This window comes from Danio rerio, chromosome 19, assembly GCF_049306965.1.
Source record: "Danio rerio strain Tuebingen ecotype United States chromosome 19, GRCz12tu, whole genome shotgun sequence".
NCBI classification, from domain to species: domain Eukaryota; kingdom Metazoa; phylum Chordata; class Actinopteri; order Cypriniformes; family Danionidae; genus Danio; species Danio rerio.
The window spans coordinates 9,947,501-9,966,744 of record NC_133194.1 but is presented as its reverse complement, the minus strand read 5'-3'; the positions used below and the strand labels follow the sequence as shown (position 1 = coordinate 9,966,744).

The 19,244-nt window shown below is 36.2% G+C and overlaps 2 protein-coding genes across 4 annotated transcripts in view; both read left to right on the top strand.

The window, feature by feature from the left end:
* The window catches only part of rprd2a (regulation of nuclear pre-mRNA domain containing 2a), a 32,722-nt gene extending 20,036 nt beyond the window's left edge, over positions 1 to 12,686 (top strand). The window contains 9 exon segments of the mRNA NM_199922.1: positions 2,599 to 2,728; positions 5,117 to 5,250; positions 5,358 to 5,419; positions 5,543 to 5,669; positions 5,786 to 5,961; positions 7,892 to 8,246; positions 8,327 to 8,638; positions 8,940 to 9,128; positions 10,121 to 12,686. Of these exon segments, the coding sequence (NP_956216.1) occupies positions 2,599 to 2,728; positions 5,117 to 5,250; positions 5,358 to 5,419; positions 5,543 to 5,669; positions 5,786 to 5,961; positions 7,892 to 8,246; positions 8,327 to 8,638; positions 8,940 to 9,128; positions 10,121 to 11,784 (3,149 nt within the window). The 3' untranslated portion in view covers positions 11,785 to 12,686.
* The window catches only part of celf3a (cugbp, Elav-like family member 3a), a 79,070-nt gene continuing 71,067 nt past the window's right edge, over positions 11,242 to 19,244 (top strand). For all 3 annotated transcript variants that reach the window (XR_012394712.1, XM_068215181.1, XM_068215179.1), the window contains exons 1-2: positions 11,242 to 12,144; positions 19,167 to 19,244. The exon at positions 19,167 to 19,244 is cut by the window's right edge and continues 12 nt beyond it. The gene's annotated coding sequence lies outside the window, so the exon portion shown is untranslated. The remainder of the gene's footprint in view (positions 12,145 to 19,166) is intronic.

The window sequence follows — 19,244 nt, the reverse complement described above, 5'->3', positions numbered from 1 at the left end:
ATGTCTAATGAGCTATTTTGTTTCTGTCGTTGTTTTTTTTGAATATTTCACAATGTAAGTGCTGGAGGTTTGCAGTTATTGAATGTTGGGATAAGCAGATATACACAAAGTTTTAAGAGCACAACAGTTTAGATCTTAGCGTATGTATGAGGGTAGAAAACTCGTTTTAAATACCTTTCTAATCTTGTAAGTTGTTAGAATGTATTTATTACAATGGAACTATAACCAAGACGCTTTATTTTCATTCATAATTTATCAGGTGAAGTGTTGTTACAAAATAGCAATGCTGAGCGAGTGCTTGTGTTTAGTCTGGTCAATCATTGGCATGGTTCAAAGCATTCTTATCTGCCCACACTATCAGTTTGTGTAGCAGTAAATCACCTTATTGATCACAAGTACCGCAAGGTTTAGTACTAGGACCTTTTCAGCTCATGTTACCCATGGGATATATGGTATCCCTTTAACGTCCAATTGTATCAAATATCTTTTTTCGACCAGTTTCTTTGATTTAAATATTCTGTTCCTGAAGCAAAATTTCTTTTAATTTACAGCTGGGTGTTACGATGCCAGATAAAAGGGTTTAGTTTAGTGTTTTGTTGTTAAATTGTCAATACTCTGCTTTAAATTCTTTGTTGAAATTAACTTGCTTTGTAATCTGGCTTCTTTAAGCTTTAACTTTATTAATATATTATAAGGTACACTTGATTTAAATTAATAATTACTGATGCAAACTGTATGTAGAAGAACACTTTTATTTTGTCTTGTGGACCTAGAAAGCATGTGATGTTCCTCTCTGGACAGTATAAGCTGCATTAATCTCATTTCTCAAGATTATGGAAACAATTTGTGGTTAAAAAAAGAAAACTTTTCTGCTGTTGTGATTTATTAAAGTGTAATGACTATTATCATGCCTTTAATTTATATATTAGAAGTAAAAGTGTTTTTCTTAATCTTTTGCCACTTTTTTTTCCTGAACAATACTTTTTTTAGATGGGGTTTCTGATACATTTCTAATTAGGTACTGCCTTATATTACTTTCTGTAAAGGAGTTGATGACGTTACATATTGAATGCTTTTGGAAAAAAATTACCATTGTGACTTAAAAAAATAGTTATTTCAGAATCTTCAATTGGTTGGAAGAATCTTGAATTCTCTATACTTATTTAATCTGTTATTAATAATAAAAATAATTAAATTAAAAATTATTGTTTTAATCTTAGACAAGAATTAGAGATGGGACAATAACCGGTTTCAAGTTATAAAAGAAAAAGTCAAGATTTTTAAAATTGGTAAAATTCTCTGTGAGACCGTTCCAAAGGTATGTGTTTTTTATTTATTATTTTTGTGCGTTGAAAAAGAAATCTGTGTTTTTGAAACTAAGTAAGAAAGCAGAAGTCAATTAATTATTTAAAATTCATCCTGACATTTTTACTGTTCCAAAATATTATAAATGTTTCCTAAAATAAAATCTAATGGGTTCAATTGAGAAAAACTTTTTTTTAACCCAGACATTTAAAAGTAACTTATTTTAGAGCAGTTATCACAATAAAGTGATACTATAAAACCGTGATGTTTTTATCCAAGGTTATCACACCATCAAAACATATACCGGCCCATGCCAAACAAGAAAACAGTAAAAATCTGCTAAAAAAAATAAATAAAAAGCATTATTAAATAAAATGACAATTATGTATTTTAATGTAAATAAAATTGGTAATTTTACGCTATTTATAAATTTAACTTTTTATTTTTTATTTACCAAATATACCAAAAGCTGTTATTATGCTGGTTAAAACACACTTAAAATTTTATTGGCATTATCCGCCACGCTTGTTTTAGGTTGTTTTCGAATTTCCAAAACCAGAGCAGGGCCTTGGGGAGAGTCTGGACTGACCTCCTCCCAGCTTTGTGAATTAAATTTTAAATGTGAATAGTTTATAACAGTTTGTAATTGTTTTATTTTGGTGATGAAGTCTCCATATACTGTTGGCTGGGTGAAAGTATGTGCAGCACGTGCTACAGTAGATAAAGAGACTGTAGCATGACTTTTTTTGTCATTTCCTATAAAATATCCTGTGTTGGCATAAACTATAACGCTTCATTATGGTTTAGCAATCTGCACTAGGCATGGGCCGGTACAGGATTCTGACGGTATAATAACTTTGGATAAAAATATCACTGTTTCATGGTATTGTGATTACTGCAAATATCTAAGATATTTTCTTTTTAAATGTCTGGGTAAAAAACTCAAACTTTTCTCCCTTCGAACACAATATATTTTATTTTGAGAAACATTTTAAATATTTTGAAGCAGTAAACAATTCAAATGAATCATCGGCTTCTGCTTCTTCCTTAGTTTCAAAAACACAGATTTATTCACAACACACAAAAATAAAACACATACCTTAGGAACGGTATCACAGACAATTTTAGCAGTTTTAAAAACCTTGACTTTTCCAAACCGCGGTATAACTTGAAAACGGTTATCGTCCCATGCCTAATCTGCACAAAAATTAGACAAAGGTCTTGCTATTGTAAATGGACCATTAAACGTATTGTTTTATAATAAAGTTAAACAATTCCTCCTTCTTTCCCCAGCTGATGCATCACATCGACTCAATCTCTTCTATCTGGCGAATGATGTCATTCAGAACTGTAAAAGGAAGAATGCCATAGTCTACCGCACCACCTTCACTGATCTGTTGCCAGAAGCTATGCACCTCATCAGGTGAGATTGCTTTCGTCAGTGTGACCTTAACCTGATTACACTCAAGCACAGACTATGTCTCCACTGCATGCCTGCAGGACACTTAATTTCTTAGTGGTTTTAGTTCTATATAAATGTGTCTCCAATCTGTCAAAATGAAAGAAATATCTTTCACATTTTAATTCTTGCAAAGACTTTTAGCCAGGGTTATACTATTTCAGAGGACTGAAATTGCACTCATCAGAGCTACAGATGATTTTTCTCTGGACTCTCTCTGACCTTAGCGCTGCACCATTGGCCACAGCATTCTTTTTAGATGACTTTCTTTTATAGAACACTCTTGGTGCCGGTAGTGGGATTACAGTGGTATTGTTCAAATCATACTCATTGGTCCGCTTTTTGTAGCAGAAAAAATGCAGAGTTGTCATGTCTGCCTCAGGTTTAGCATGGAGTAACACAAGGTTTAGTACTAGGACCGGTCAAACTCTCACTGATATAATGATGATGCACAGCTCTGTATTGCCTTATTGTGTATTTATTTTCTGTTCCTAAACTTGCCCCGACCCATAAACCAATCCAATTACCAGATATTTTTTTCATTTTCACAGTTTAAACAATTGATTAATGATTGACATATGGCAAGCTCAATCAAAACAATCTATATGATTTCCAAAGTAAACTGATTGACAGTATTATGCCGAGTTCAGACTGCATGATTTTCAAAGTAGTCGTGTCACGGGTGTTTTCATACTGCATGTCTATCTGGGGTAACGTTTTGTCGCTGCTTTGGTTACACTACAAGATTGATTGGCGACGGGGTTTTACACTGCATGACTTTTCAAAAGGAAGAATCGTCAACAACTTTGTCCAAACTCGCAAGACATGGCGTGGAAACAACACAAGGTCACGTAGTATGTAGTTTGTTATTTACTACATAATAAGAAAGTGGCCTTTAGTGGAGTAGAAAATGTAATTATTTTGCTTACCTCGGTTTGAACTTTTCATTAAGAACACATTTCACATGGCATGATGTGAATCGTCGACAGCTCCAGATATTTAGCACACCGAATATCTCACAGGCGTTGGCGACTCATCTGCGATTCTCTTAGATTGACTTGATAGTTCACACTGTGTGATTTTCACTCACATGAACGATCACCGATTTACCTGTGATTTTAGGCATTTGTCTGAAATTTCTCAAAAACTGTCACCAAGTCAAATTCGGGGCTAAAATCATGCAGTTTAAACTCGGCATTAGTTGAATAATCTCCATATACATATAATTTAAAATGACTGAAAAAGTACTTTTGTATGATGCGAAAGTGCTTTTAACTATGTTATAAATCCTGTATTATTCATTCATTCATATTCTTGTCGGCTAAAGGCTGATTTATACTTCGGCGTCAAACGCCGGCGTATGCTACGGCGCTGATGCATAGCCCTACGCCGTGGCCGTCGGCGTCGTTGACGTGCACCTCTCAAAAATTGTAACTACACGTCGCAACGACGCGTAGCGCAAGCTCTGTGATTGGTCGGCTTGGTAGCGCTGACGAGTCTGGGTGGGACTGAGAGCCACGCGAATGGCGCGAGCTGGACAAGAGCCCAATGGAGCAATTGTTTACAAGTGTGGAGTCCCGTGAAGGAACTCCTGATGGAAAGTTTAGTTTTGTGTTTACCTCATAGTTAAAGTTGTTGCAAGTCCGCCGGTTCCTGCCTCAAAATGAGCGAGTTTGAGCCACTTATACATCCAGGAAGTGTTCAGGAAAAGCAAAACAGCAGAGAAGAAACTCGACACAGAGAAACATTTACACCTCACTGCCAACTAGTTTTTCGGAAGTGTTAATGCAGACCAACAGAGACCGCGCTGAAGTATAAATGCACAGCTACGCGTGGTCACGCCGGTCACTTGACGCAGAAGTATAAACCAGGCTTTAGTCCCTTTATTAATCTGGGGTCGCCACAGCGGAATGAACCGCCAACTTATCCAGCAAGTTTTTGCGCAGCGGATGCCCTTCCAGCCGCAACCCATCTCTGGGAAACATCCACACACACATTCACACACACACTCATACATTACGAACAATTTAGCCTACTCAATTCACCTGTACCGCATGTCTTTGGACTGTGGGGGAAACCGAAGCATCCGGAGGAAACCCACGCGAAGGCAGGGAGAACATGCAAACTCCACACAGAAACGCCAACTGAGCCGAGGTTCGAACCAGCGACCTTCTTGCTGTGAGGCGACAGCACTACCTATTGCGCCACTGCTTCACCCAATCCTGTATTATAAATGCTGTATTAAATATGACACATTGAATGAAAGTTATTCTCCAAAATCAGACTTGTGTTGCATTGTGTGAATTGCTTAACAATGTGAATCTCTGTAAATGTCTGTGATTTAACCTTCAGAGCCACAAAGGATGCTAAAGTGAAAAAGTCAGTGGAGCGGATACTGTCCATTTGGGAAGAACGAAATGTATATTCAGAGGAATTCATCAGTCAACTGAGGAATAGTTTGGCTCGGAAAGAAGAACCAGTGAAAGGTGTGATTTTACACATTTAAGGATGTGCTAAAACTGTTTGTTTCATTGTAATAAAAGGAAAGACTTTTAAAATTCTTATGATTTCCTGACACTTTTTTTTTTTTCAGTTCAACCAGCTCCAGTTAACTCTAAATCAGCCCTGAAGTCTAAGATTGTTGCTGAATTTGTGGTAAATAATTGATACTCAGAATTTATTAATTGTTTGGGCCCTTTGGCTCAAGCAAAATGTTTTTAAATTATAGTTTTTAATTTTATGTCTTCTAACATACTTGTTTTCATATTTACCCATCAGCCCTCAACGTTTATCGAGCATCTGTCCAAGTACAGGAAGTCGATGGATGAAATTGAGCTCAAAGAAAAACAATTAGCTGCAATGAGAGTAGATGTGTGCAGCACAGAGGCTCTGAAGAAACTGAAAGGTCCTTAAACAAAATATTTGTAATATTCTGAATTTGTAACAAGTGGATCTGTATCCTCCATTATTTCAGTGTTTGTCTTCATGCTTGTGTGTACGTTTTTTTCTGGTTTTCTTTAGACAAAGCAGGAGGTAAAAGGTTTTCTAAGGACTTTGAAGATGGAAGCATGAAGCTACAGGAGTTTGTTTCCTTTCTCGATGGAGAGGTTAAAAAAGGCCCTGCCTTGATGGAAGCTCTGGAGAACGCAGACATATTCTATGAGATGCAATATAAAGAGGTCAAGATTGTGGCTAAAGTGAGTATCAGAGATCATATTGGTGTTATTTTTGCTTGAAATGATTTTTAATGACTAATAGTGCTAATAATAGCAAAGATTTTTACAATTTTTAATTTGAGGCATTTTTTGCCACACTGCCAGATTTTGCCACATTCTCCACGCTGCTAGTCTAGAAACAATGTAGAAAACCATAAGGTCATTTCAAATTAAATGTTAGAGTAGGAAATAAGTAAAATGTTGTTTTATGTATATTTCCAAAAAGGACTTTATGAAATCTAATTATTTCCGTTGGCTTCAATAAGAGCTCTTAATCTCTCTTCACTTACAGCAGGCCCAGGCTTTCTAGCAGACTCATGATTGCAGTCCACAAATTAAAGAAACTCTTTTATATAAGCACTTTCAGATGAAATGACAAAATGCTCATTTGATGCTTTTAGTGGTTTCTGCTGCATTGTGCCACAATTGAATTTGAAAAACAAAAACAAAAATACATCCTGACTATTCTGAGTGTCCTTTCTGTGACAACTAGGTTTTTTATTTTTAATATAAGAATACCTAAATGGTTTTGTACAATGAACGTTTTTAGACATAATAACTAAAATATTTAACTTTTGGTATAATTTCGGTTGTGGCTGTTGGTTCTGCAAGGTTGACTCTATTTTTATTTTTTTTTGTGGTTATAATTGAAAATGTATTTAGGCCTGGGTTTTGAGCATTAAGTGCTTTTTATCCAATTAAATGAAGAAGAAATTGATTATTTTCGCCATGTAAAAAAAAAATGAATACAATGTCCCTTGCTTGCATCACACAGCAATATTCTTTAAAAGCTTTCTAACCCTAGAAAACATACAAACATACAGCAATGCCCTGTTTGTTATGTTATCAGATAACAATTTTTATCTGGACTTTAAATTAAATGTGTTTAATTGTTAATCTTTCTAAAATTGTGCTATTTTTATCAAAAGTAAACCTGAACTGTTTTGATTTTTATCTTGTATATTACTATTATGTGTTTTATCTTATATATTCTTTATTGCTGTTGATGTATTTCTATAGTTTTTTTTATTATTATAAAAAGTGATATTTATAAATGTTGTAAATTTGATCTAGTTTTGCCATGAAGTAGCCAGAGATTAATTGAATAAATTCAAAACTCTCTCTCTACTTCTAATGCTGCCTTCACACCAGATGCGGATGAAGCATCAAGCGCGAGTGATTTACATGTTAAGTCAATGCAAAGACTCGACTAGACATCCTGCAGCATGTTTCACGCAAATAAGGCGGCACAAATGATTTTTGCGTGTGGATGCATTTTAGCGGACATTAGCGATGCGTTGTAGAAGAGTGATTATGACGTAGTGCCAAATGTTGGTGTCCCGAGGTGAAATTCTCTTGCCAACACCAAGCAGCAGTTCATCAAACTTGGCTCGGCTCAGTCTGAAGCACCGCTGAAAGCTTCCATTATCTAGGTATAGTTTCTAGAGGAGTTGATGAGCTCACAGAGCTAGGTTTACCTCTGAAAGGATCTAGTGGACTCAAACACAATGTCGAGCAATTCTACGCTGTTTTTTAGCCTTACTAAAGGAAATAAAACACAGCTATTCTCTCAATAAAATCAATGTTAGTAATTTAGCAATGAATGTAGAGTCAATAGGCAGAAGCCCTGGCCATGACGCAAATCTGCGACTGTTGTGAACTGAATTTGGCGTGCGAATAAAGCGAATTTGATGCGTAAACTCTAAATGTTTACGCATTTATTTACGTGCGAATATCATGATTTATCCACACATGCAGCGTCTGATGTGAACACAGCATAACCTCAGACATTTAAACAATAATGTATACTCTTTTTGCTTAATACTTGTTGATATTCCAGTATTATTAATGTATACTTAATGAAATATAGTTGGAACTAATTTGATATCTCTTTAAAACATGCCTATCCTAGGCTTATGAGACATTTGCAAACCGAGTTTCACACCTTAAGCGGAAGCTTGATGCACAGAAGACAATGATACCTGATCCAGATGACTCGCCCATTCCCTCCCCTATTGAAGACGCCCCTTCCCCTACGGGTTCTGAGTCCCCCTTCCATGCTTTGGAAAGAATTGGTACCCCAGACCCAGACCTGGATGGGCAGGCAATGGAAGAAGACCTGTTTGCTTTGGCTGATGCTCCTAGCCCTCTCTCATCTTCTGGAGGTTCCCCACCACCAAGTGTCTCTATGGGAGACAAAGACAATCGTGACGTAGAAGATATGGAGCTCTCGGATGCAGAGGAGACAGAAACACCTGCCATTATAGGTACCATTAAACCTTGGCAAAATAATTTTTGATTTCTTTCATTGGTAGAATCAATCATTTTATTGTTTTCCTCTTTACAGTAGAGGAATGTGAAGCCCAAACTGTTGTGTCCAAAGAGTCCCCTGTCACTCCAAATGTCACAGAGTCCCTGCCAACAAATGAAGTCACACAGACAGAGAAGATTGCAACACCACCAGCTACAGCTCCCCAGTTAGCTCCTCAGTCCTCAGTTACAGCTGTTACAACAACAACAACAACAACTACAGCAGCAGCAGCAACAACTACACCCACCACACCAACCACACAGACACTTCCAGTGAACCTTGCTGGTGTTGATCTTGGCAAGATCAGCTCCATCCTCAGCACACTCACAAATGTTATGAAGAACTCAGGTGAGATATTGTTATTTAATTTGTACAGCATGTTAGATGCAGGTTAAAACAGCTTATTTAATATCATAACTGTGACTGGTCATAATTAAGGATACAAGCTTAAATGTTGCCTTTGGTGTCTTGCTCATATTCTTCAACAACTTTCCTGTATTTTTTTAAGGAATCTGTCATTGAAGCGTTGAAAAAACGTTAAAAGTAAAATAAGAGCTCATACCACTTGATTGCATATCATGTGACGTTATGGAACAAATGAGTTTTGTATGCAATGTCATGCATTTAAGCTATGTTGTCCCTTTTGCAGCTGTTGGAGTTAGTCCTGTATCTCGGTCTTCCCCGAGTGTACCTGCAACTCCAACCTCAGTTCAGAAGACTCCTACTACTCCTGCCCCTCCAGCCAACCCTTTGACCAGCATTCTCTCAAGGGTGGACATCAACACCAACACTCTGCTCAGTGCTCTTTCCAAAACACAAAGCCTTGGGGGTTTTCATGGTGAGAATTGGAAATGCAAGATTATTTGAGGAGCCGAAAAGTTATGATAGTAAATTCTTACACGATAAGGGTTGTTTTAAGTCAACATAAGTTTCAAATGCACGCTAGTATTGAACAGAATACATTATTCTGAATAGGGGTGGGAGAAAAAGAATCAATCAAATGATTTGTTCTTAATCTAGCAATTCTGAATCGGTTGTCAGAAGTTCAGAATCGGTTCTGTATTCAAACTAGATTGTGACAATGCAGACCTATGCGGGTGTGAACTAGAAACACATTTTGTTCGGTGAAGCTCTGGGTAAATTCTGAGTGAAATGTAAAGAAATAGCAAAAATGTAGGTGAAGAATAGTTTTGGAATCCAATCCTGACCCTCAGAATTCATATAAAATCGTGAAGTTCCTAAAGATTTCTGTTCGACATGTTTAACTTTTTTATATTTCATTAAAATATAATAACTGCTAAACCTTTGCAACAACTTTCTTCTTAGATTGTCGTAAATCTTGTGAGCATTAATTTGATAAAGGTTATGAGAATTAACAGTCAGTCTGAAAAATAAATAAAGCATTGCAAGTGACGTAGACACTGGGACATAAAGATCTTCCTAAGGGTGAGCTTGATCTGTATTTACCAAATGTTGATGTCTGGTAGGTAGCATTTCAGGAGCAGAGTAGTCCTCCAGATTCAAATACAAACTCAAATTCAGCTGTATCTTTATTCTGTGAGTCCCTATCATGCTATTTAAAAAAAATTAAATTAAATAATTATTCAGATTTTCAGATTATCGAAGTTAAAGAGTTAAGAATTTAGTTTCATGTTGACTTAAAACTACATATTATATAAAACTTTGCATAGTTTTATCAGATTCAGCTGATGATATTTAGAAAAGAAACGTGTTTAAACAATGTGTGTGTGTGTGTGTGTGTGCTTTAAACAAATCTGCTGACCTTTGTGCCCCTACTCCTATCTTTTTCTTTCCGCAATTCCCTTTCAGGTCTGTCCTCTTTGTTAAACAACCCAGCTGCAAAGACCCCTACAAATTCAAATTCTGAAAAGCAATCCCTGACCACGCCTGTTACAGAAGAATCTCATACACCTCCTAAAGTCATACCTACTCCAACTAGTGTCCCATTGACTAGTGACACCACTTCACAAGGATATGTTGCTCCTTCGACTTTGCAGTCCAATGTGGTGAATGAGAAAGTAAATCCTAACTCTTCTTTCAACCCTACTCTGGACTCCAAGATTGATACCTTTCTCCAAGTACACCCAGGACTGAAAGGCTTTAATTTGGGCTTTCCTTCTGTATTGCCATGGCCCAAGGGAACCGTTGATAGTCCTTCAGCAAGTGCAGAGAACCTTGGTGGAACCCCTGTAAGAGATGAAGCTGGAGCTACACCAACACAAGATGAAATTATGGATGATCCCAGATCAGAGCCATTCCCATATCAGCAGGGACAAACAGCATCCACAGACTCTAAATCAACTTGTCAACTTTCGTCTTGGCAGGACCAAATTGCTCATGCAGATGCACAAGCTCCAGAGATTCACCAGACGATTGCATCAATAAAAGACTCTGTACCCTCTCTTGCTGAGGCAGAAGCTCAGCGTCATCAGCGCATGGAAGCAATGCGTTCCTCTTTAATGTCCAGTAACCAACAATCTTCAAGAGAGAGTCTAGAAGCCACTGAAAGATCCAGTATGCTGCTTCAAGATATGAGACAAAACCCTCTAATCCATAATGTGGCACCAAATCCTAAACTAGCGGAAGGTAGCTATGCCTATCAAGATGGTCAAGAGAGGCATGTGTTGCCCAACTCTGACACATATGGTGGAGACCCATACCTTTCCAAAGATCAAAGACCGAATCTAACTGCACCTGCCTTCTTCACCACACCTCTCCCACCTATCCCAAAGCTTCCACCTCCACCCAAAGAGTTCATGGCTGCAGCTTCTTCTTTGAGGGCAAATGCACCACACACCACCAGGGATTTGCCGGGACCTTTTGGTGATGCAGAACGAGGTGGTGTTGATGGCTCATATATCCCAGCAAAGTCTGATTATGAACAGTTGTCTCATGAGGTTCCAAAGGAGGGACCCTTCCATCCACATGGGGACAGGATTGCTCACTCTGCTCATGCACCACACCATGCTTCCAAAATCCCACCGAATGGTCCCATGGACTATAACCATCAACATCCACCAAGGGCACCTCTGCAACACCCTCCAAGTATACCCCATCACCACATTGGTGGTCCTCCTCCGGTAATGAGTTATCATGAAGCCCAAAGTCCTCCTCGACCTTTGCCTGAAGATCCATACGCTGACACGTACTATGACCATCCACAACGTAGCCCCTCTCCCTCTCATTATGACATGCACTCAGTTTCCTCTCATGCACAAGAGTATTACCCTGAAGAACGTGCCCCTCCAAGGGCTCCTCCTCACATGGAGCACAGACCTCCACCACCACACCATGTTCGTCCACCACACCCTGGACACTATCCTCCCCCTAGGCCAATTCGACGACCACCCCCGGTTCACCATGAACCACCGTTTCCAAGAGGCAAGCGACCTGGCCCACCATTTGGTGGGCCTCCCAGAGTCAGGGGTCCCTTTTACCCACCCAAAAGACCTTACTTGCCTCCACATTACTGAAGTGTCTCATGTGATTCTTCTGCTTTGGTGTCAAGTGCATGTCACAGAGAGCAAGTAAAGAAGTGGATGGGTTGTCAGTAAGATCATGGTTGCTCTGGACAATGAGGCAAGTGTAAGGTGTCGAACACCCTTACAGAATTACAATAGAGAAGAACAAATTTATTTAAGTAACCAAGGGGATGCATCCAGATCACTAGAAACTCTCGAGCAAGTTGTTCTTTTCCAACATGAAGACATGTAAACCGTGAGCAGTTGTGCGGCCAGATGAAGTCAAGGAGCTCTGGAGCAGGGAAATGGAAAGAATGTCTGGCAAGGAATGCTGGGGAATGAGATGGAATCTGAAGGCAGACGAAACAAGAGGTGGTTATTCTATTTCATTTCATTAAATCTTCTTTAACTTCTGTAGATTTTGTATCTAGTTCAATGGAAAATATAGTAGAAAGGTTAATACAAAAATGTCCTTTCCCTTAGTTAGTATGTTAACGCACGTATCTCGCGAATGTCTTCGGGAAAGAAATGTTTTTTTGTTGGATTTAATTAAAGTTGATATGTAATATTTTTTTACTTCCAAAGTTAAGTTCTACTGATGATCAAGTTAAATTGTTATGCAAAGCTGATAGTTTTAATTCACCACATCTTATTTTGTACATAGAATTTAATGTACCGCTAATAGTTAGTTCAGCTTCGTTATCGTCTTTCTTGGACAAACCAGCAGTGTAGAGAAATTAATCTTTACCACTTTGAGGTAAAATGCTGAGGTGTACAGCGACTAGTCGTTTTTACCAACAGTGGAAGAAGATGCAGAAGAAATGAAGCTGTCCGGCAGAATCATCATGGCCTCCCTCAGTTCCTGGAGGCTTTTACTGTACTGACTTAAATAAAGATGTGTTTGGAAAAAAAAAGTGTGAGGGTGTGAAGTCTCAACCATGATGTCTTTGAGTCTTTTCATCTCAGTTGCTTCAGTGACTGATTTCTTTGATCTTAACGGTTTCGCGCACACTGATGTTTAACAATAAAATGTGTTCAACGTTAAAACACGCACAGATAATTTGTAGTAGCTGAATGCCTGCAACTAGTCTTGACTAAATACAAGTCCGTTCGTTTACTTGAAATATTTGCAGCAACTCTGGGCAGCTTTTTTGGGGATCCAAGACACAGTTCTGTTTACTTTAATGGGAAAATCCTAAAACTAAGCCTCACACACACTCAGTTTTAGAAACCGCAATCTTCTCACATAGCATTAAAAAAAAATCAAATTTTCCCTTTGAGTCAGCTAGTGTGCTTGAGCATGTCTTAGCTCAACCGTTGCATATATCATGTTAATAATGGTAATTGGCTCTTTAATTTAGAATGCAGGACTTAAGATAAGTTCAAGCCATGTTGTAATTAGCATTAATTGAGATAAAACGTGATGTTCTTTGCGTTTTCATGGAAACAACTAATGCCTAAAGAAGCTAAATGAATCTAAGTCAGGTATACTACTACGATGCAAGTACACACATCATTTTAAGTTCAATTATGAGTTGTACTGTGAAGCAAATGCTTTTCACAAGCCAAAATCTCAAAATCAGTGCATATGTAGTAAATAAACCTTTTTACACCATATTATTTTTATGTGACTGAATTGTAGCACACTATATGTAATTGCTCTCGAAGCAAAACCAGAGACGTTTAATCGCATAACTAATATAATTACTTAAGTTGTATTTGTAGATGTAGGTTATTTTAATTATGACTGAGACTTTTGCAGAATCGTAAACAAAATGCAGGAATACAGAATTGTATAAAGAATATTATAATCATCTGAATCTAAATTTCTATAGTCATTTGGTGCTACATTGCATACCTTCTTTACTCAAAACATTCTGTAATTTGTTCCAGCTCCACTTTCGGTTGACTGAGATCTACAAGTGATTCTGTTGCATACTCTGTTCTGGTTTGCAGAGTATTTAATTCAGGCATGTCCAAACTCTGTCCCAGAGGGCCGGTGTCCCGCAAAGTTTATTTCCAACCCCAATCAGACACACATGGGCTAGCTAATCAGGCTCTTACTAGGCTTTCTAGAAACATCCTTGCAGGTGTGTTGAGGCAAGTTTGTGCTAAAATCTGCATGACACCAGTCCTCCAGGACCGACTTTGGACACCCTTGATTTAGTTAAATCAGGGGTGTTAATTTCAGTTTCAGCCCTCCAGAGTTTAGATCCAGCTCTGGTCCAACACACTTACCTGTAGGTTTCAAACACGCCTGAAGGACTCTATTAGTTTGATCAGGTGTGTTTAATTAGGGTTGGAACTAAACTGTGCAGAGTTGCGGCTCTCCAGGAGTTTTACACCTGTGACTTAAAGGGATTGTTCACCCAAAGATGATAATTTTCTCACTCTCATCTGTTTCCTTCTTCTGTTGAATACAAAACAACATATTTTGAATAATGTTGAAAACCGGTAGCCATTGAGTTCAAAGTATTTTCCCCCTATATCAGGGGTGTCCAAAATTGGTCCTGGAAGGCCGGTGTCCTGCATAGTTTAGCTCCAGCTTTCTTCAACACATCTGCCTGGAAGTTTCTAGTATATCTAGAATAAGCTTCAATTGCTTGTTTATGTGTGTTTAATTTGGGTTGGAACTAAAATAAGCAAGACCGAGTTTGGACACCCCTGCCCTATATAGTGGGTATCAATACTTCCTGCAATGGTTAAAATAGTTTGTGTTCAAGAGAACAAAAATCTAAGCAAGCATGGAGTAAATTGTCAGCAGTGTTTCAGTTATGGGTGAACTATTCTTTAAAAAACTACAAACTTTCACATACATTATTTACATAAGTCTTAATGATCACACCGTGTCTGGGTCTGGAGCACGATTTACATATTTTATTGCGATTTTACCTTAATTTAGGCTTACAAAATGTGCTGTAATAACCAGCTTATATTTCAAGTTTTTTGTTGCTTAACCTCAAGGATCAGTTGTGTTTGATTGCATTAGGCACAAGTGGATGTTCGTAGCGTCAACTTCTTGAGTCAGATCAGGGTTAAAAGTGTAAAAGCATAAAAGTGTATGCGTTTAGTTAAACACAGCAGCAAAATAGAAAATGTATTGAAATTCAAATGGTACAGCTAGATGTTTTCTGACCAATAGGCCACAATTGAGCAGTATGCCAAGACGGATCTAATTCCACTCTAATGTTATGTAAGAACATAAATATTTTAAAAATGCTGGCACACTCGCAAACACAAAACATTCCAGGAAACTGGTTTTAAAATAGCCTTTTTTCTTTTATCGAAATGAAAAAGAAGCAAGAGCTAAACATTGTTACAATTATTTAACAATCTAAAAGGTGAAATAATAAAAAAAGACAAAAAGGATTTCAATGACATTTGGATTTTTAGTTCTCCAGTAAACTTTTCAGTAAAATCTTAAAGGAGCCTTTTTGTGCATAGAACATTTAAACACTTTAAAGAACTTTTCATTGTGAAAAACCTTTGGTGCAACAGAAAGGTTTCATAAATGTTACATTTTTATGAAACCATCAATGCCAGTAAAAGGTAAAAAACTCCCATAGATGTAAAAAACAAAAAAAGATTAGCAATCCAAAATCCTTCTGTAACATAAAAAACAAATAATGATTAAATAATTTAAACAATTAAATGTATAGTTCACTCAAAATTGAAAATGGACTCACCATTTACTCTCACGGAAATAGTTTTAAACTTTTATTTATTTATTTTTCACTTCTGTTGAAAAGGCAGCCATTTACATCAATATGGGAACAAAAAATGCTGTTGAATTTAGAAAGATCTTTCAGAGTCTGTATGTGGCTCAAATTAATAATTAAATTCATAATAAAAACGATTAAAGGATAGTTTACCTAAAAATGAAAATTTACTCACCATTTACTCTCACTGATGTATTTCTTAACTTTTGATGTTTCTTCTGTTGAAATAGCTATATAGGAACAAAACACAATGGATTTCAGGGAAAAAAAAATATATTTATTTATGTTTAACAGACGAAGGAAATTCTAAGTTTGGAAAAAGTGGAGGATAAGTAAATGACAGAATTTTAGTTTTTTTGGGTGAACTATCCCTTTAATGATGAAGGTAAAAAAAACCGAATTGCTCTTAAACACTAAACTATTTACGACTAAAACTTTTTGGCCAGTTTACGTATCAAAAGCTACAAATATCACAGTGCGCTTTATAAAACGTGACCACTTGTTGGCAGTTGTAGTTTAGTTAACAAATAGTGTAATTACAAATGATCGTCAGCAGAGGGAGACAATCCTGAATGTCACGCTGTTACAACAAACCGAGGTCAGGGGTGTACAAACTCGGTCCTGGAGGGCAACCGTCCAGCGTAGTTTACTTCAACCGCAATTAAACACGCCTGAAGCTAATCAAGGACTCACTAGGCTTGCTATAGTAACTTTCTTATAGTGAGATAGTGTTGGTTTGGACACCCCTGACCTAGATAATGCATCATTTTGTTCGTTTTAGTGATGTGCAAATAATAACAACAAATAGTCGGAGGGAAGGAAACAACTCTTGATAGTTTCATACCAGGGATTTTCAACCTGTTGATGTTCTGTTAGTGTCGTCTCAGTCTGTCATGGACACGAGCAGATGTGCGTGAAGACAAGGGCTTTTAACACCCCTAGATTGATGCAGCAAAACATAGGCTTACCCAAATTCTATTAAATGAATATAAATCTAGCAAAAAGTTTCTACTAACACCGTCGTGTCCTTTTAATAACCTTGGGTACTCAGAATTCATAATTAATACCTCAGGATTGATAATTTAGCACGTAAATCAAATGTATCGATCTTAAAAGTAGAATTGGGTTTTAAATTAATGTTATTTAAGTAAATCCGACCAATAGTTCGTAATAGACATTTTACAGACGTAATATGCATTTAATTAGGCGTGATATGCCGTAGCCTAATAATGATCAAAATTATAGATTAACCTGTTGATATTTTAATATGAATAATATTTCCTACAGGATATTATTTAAGTCGAATCCTGTTAAATTAATTTTATCATCATTCAGAACTTTTTTCGCAAAATATTAGGCAAAGGTGTTATTTTAAACGTCTGACGTATTAATAAAATAAAGCAAGGTTTATTATGTGAAGCACTCCAATATTTAAAATTAACAATGGCTCATAATGGATGTCATACATTTACTGAATTTAAAACTTTTGTGGGTGTGAAAATAAAAACGCCTTTTGTGAGAGAAAAATTATTTTAATATTTTTATAAAATTGCTAAACAGGAACATTCTTTTTAAAAATATTAATTATTTTTAATTAAATTGAAAGTAATTAATAAATTATGCATGCATGTATACATCCTAATGTTATGTAATCGCATTGTATAAATTAAAGTATCTGCCAAATATATAGATGTAAATGTAGTTTTTATTGTCATAAATCATCTATTATTAGGCTAATTAAAAATAATTATTTTGACATGCCCAACATGTATTTAATGTGGCTTAATTATACACCATAAAAGTTTACAAGACCGAAAAAAAGGCTTAATAGCGATGCTGAGGTCAATCAGCTCTTTTAATTTACGGAACACGGCTCATTTAAATATGAGGCTACGGCCACGCCCCCGTCTGCAAAACAAAAAGCGAGTGCAGTGTTCAGGGTCAGAACAGTGGAACATTTGCTCAGCACTCATTTGCTCATGCTAAACTTTCCACAGCAGCATGATATGCGTGGGATTCAATGCTGAATTTGATCCACCCTTATCTGAGCCAGTTTTTAAATTATTTATCAGTTTAAAAAATTGCTATATATATACATACATACATACATATAGGCCTACATATATATATATATATATATATATATATATATATATATATATATATATATATATATATATATGTATATGTATGTGTGTGTGTGTGTACTTAAAAACTGATTCATTGGATTTATTTGATAAACCACTTTGGCAACCACTTACGTTAAAAAAAAAAGAGTAAATCCAATTAACTATTTTATTCAGTGTATTTTATTAATGCGTCAGAGATTGTTTCGTGAAAAGGTTCTGGTGATAAAAGATGGTGATAAAATGCACTTAATAGGACTCCTGTAAATAACATTTGATTTAAATAATTTCCTGTACAAAAATAATATTCCATTTAAAATGTTAACCAATAGCTAGTCTATAACTTTGATTATCTTTAGCCTATGACATCAACCCTAACTAAACCTCTTACCTTAACAAAAAAATCAATAAACTTTTTTTATTTCAGTGTATATAGACCACTTGAAAATTCAGTTTCTCTGCATTTATTAGATTAATTAGCTTTAGATTTGAATACAATGTCAATGTTTGTTTTGTTCTATAAAGGTCTATTAACATTTCTTCCAAAATTAAAATAGAAATATTACTGTTTAGAGCTTACTATCGCAGAAATTAAAAATTGGTCAGAATACCAACTCTTATTATGTGTTGTGATAGACGATCAATGTTATTAATATTAATAAATAATATTGAATGTTAATTTTCTGAAGTTAATAACCCTTTAACTGCCTGCTCTACCAAAACGCTTCACAATGTTTTAACTGTTTTAAATCATGGCTGTTCAAATCATTTAAACTATAATCATTTTAAACAATGGTTTACACACACAGCGTGTTGGTTTACAAAAAATCAAAGAAACATGATCATGTTACACTATTACACTTGGTTTTGGGTTTATTGTATAAAAGAAAACATGTTGAATGAGAATCTGAAATATTTTGTCTTCAGAAAATAAAGTGATTTATTTTGTGTTAAAAATGTTTTATTTTGATTATTTTTTTAAAATAAATTGATCTTACACTTCAGATTTTCTGATTTTTTATAGCGTGTGGATTAATTTCGGTACTTTTACCATAGACAGACGTATCAACCATTTGGTAGAGGTTGATATTTTAGAAATTATGGGATGTGTTGAAAAAAAATGCTTTGCATGTCTTAACTAGCGACAATAGGAGTTGCAATCCAATTTTTTTCCCCTGGTGGGGCAGCTAAAGGGTTAAAACATTGATACTGTGTTGTCTAAAAAAGACTATAAATATCTCTGAAAACATGCCACATCTTCTTTTCTTTTGGTTTATTTTACTCAGTTAATTAAACTCTAAATGACACAATTTGTCCTTTAAATTTCAATAGTTTTATTCAAATGAAGAACTACAAATTGTAAAACTGAAATAATACAACAGAAGTATGCAAACGATGCTTTGTAAAATGTTAATGTTGAGCTTTTTATTAATGTTTTACAACTTATCTCCCCCACCCCCTCCTCCTGTCATTTCTTCCCTCTTTGTCGCTCACCCCAATCATTCCTTTGTTTTATTTTTCTCCCTCTGTCCATCCTCAATGTATGCAGATCCTCAGCTGAAGGACTTTGTCTGCCCGGCAACAGAGTGCTTGAGGGGGACGTCCAATGCCCTTGTATCCCATCCGC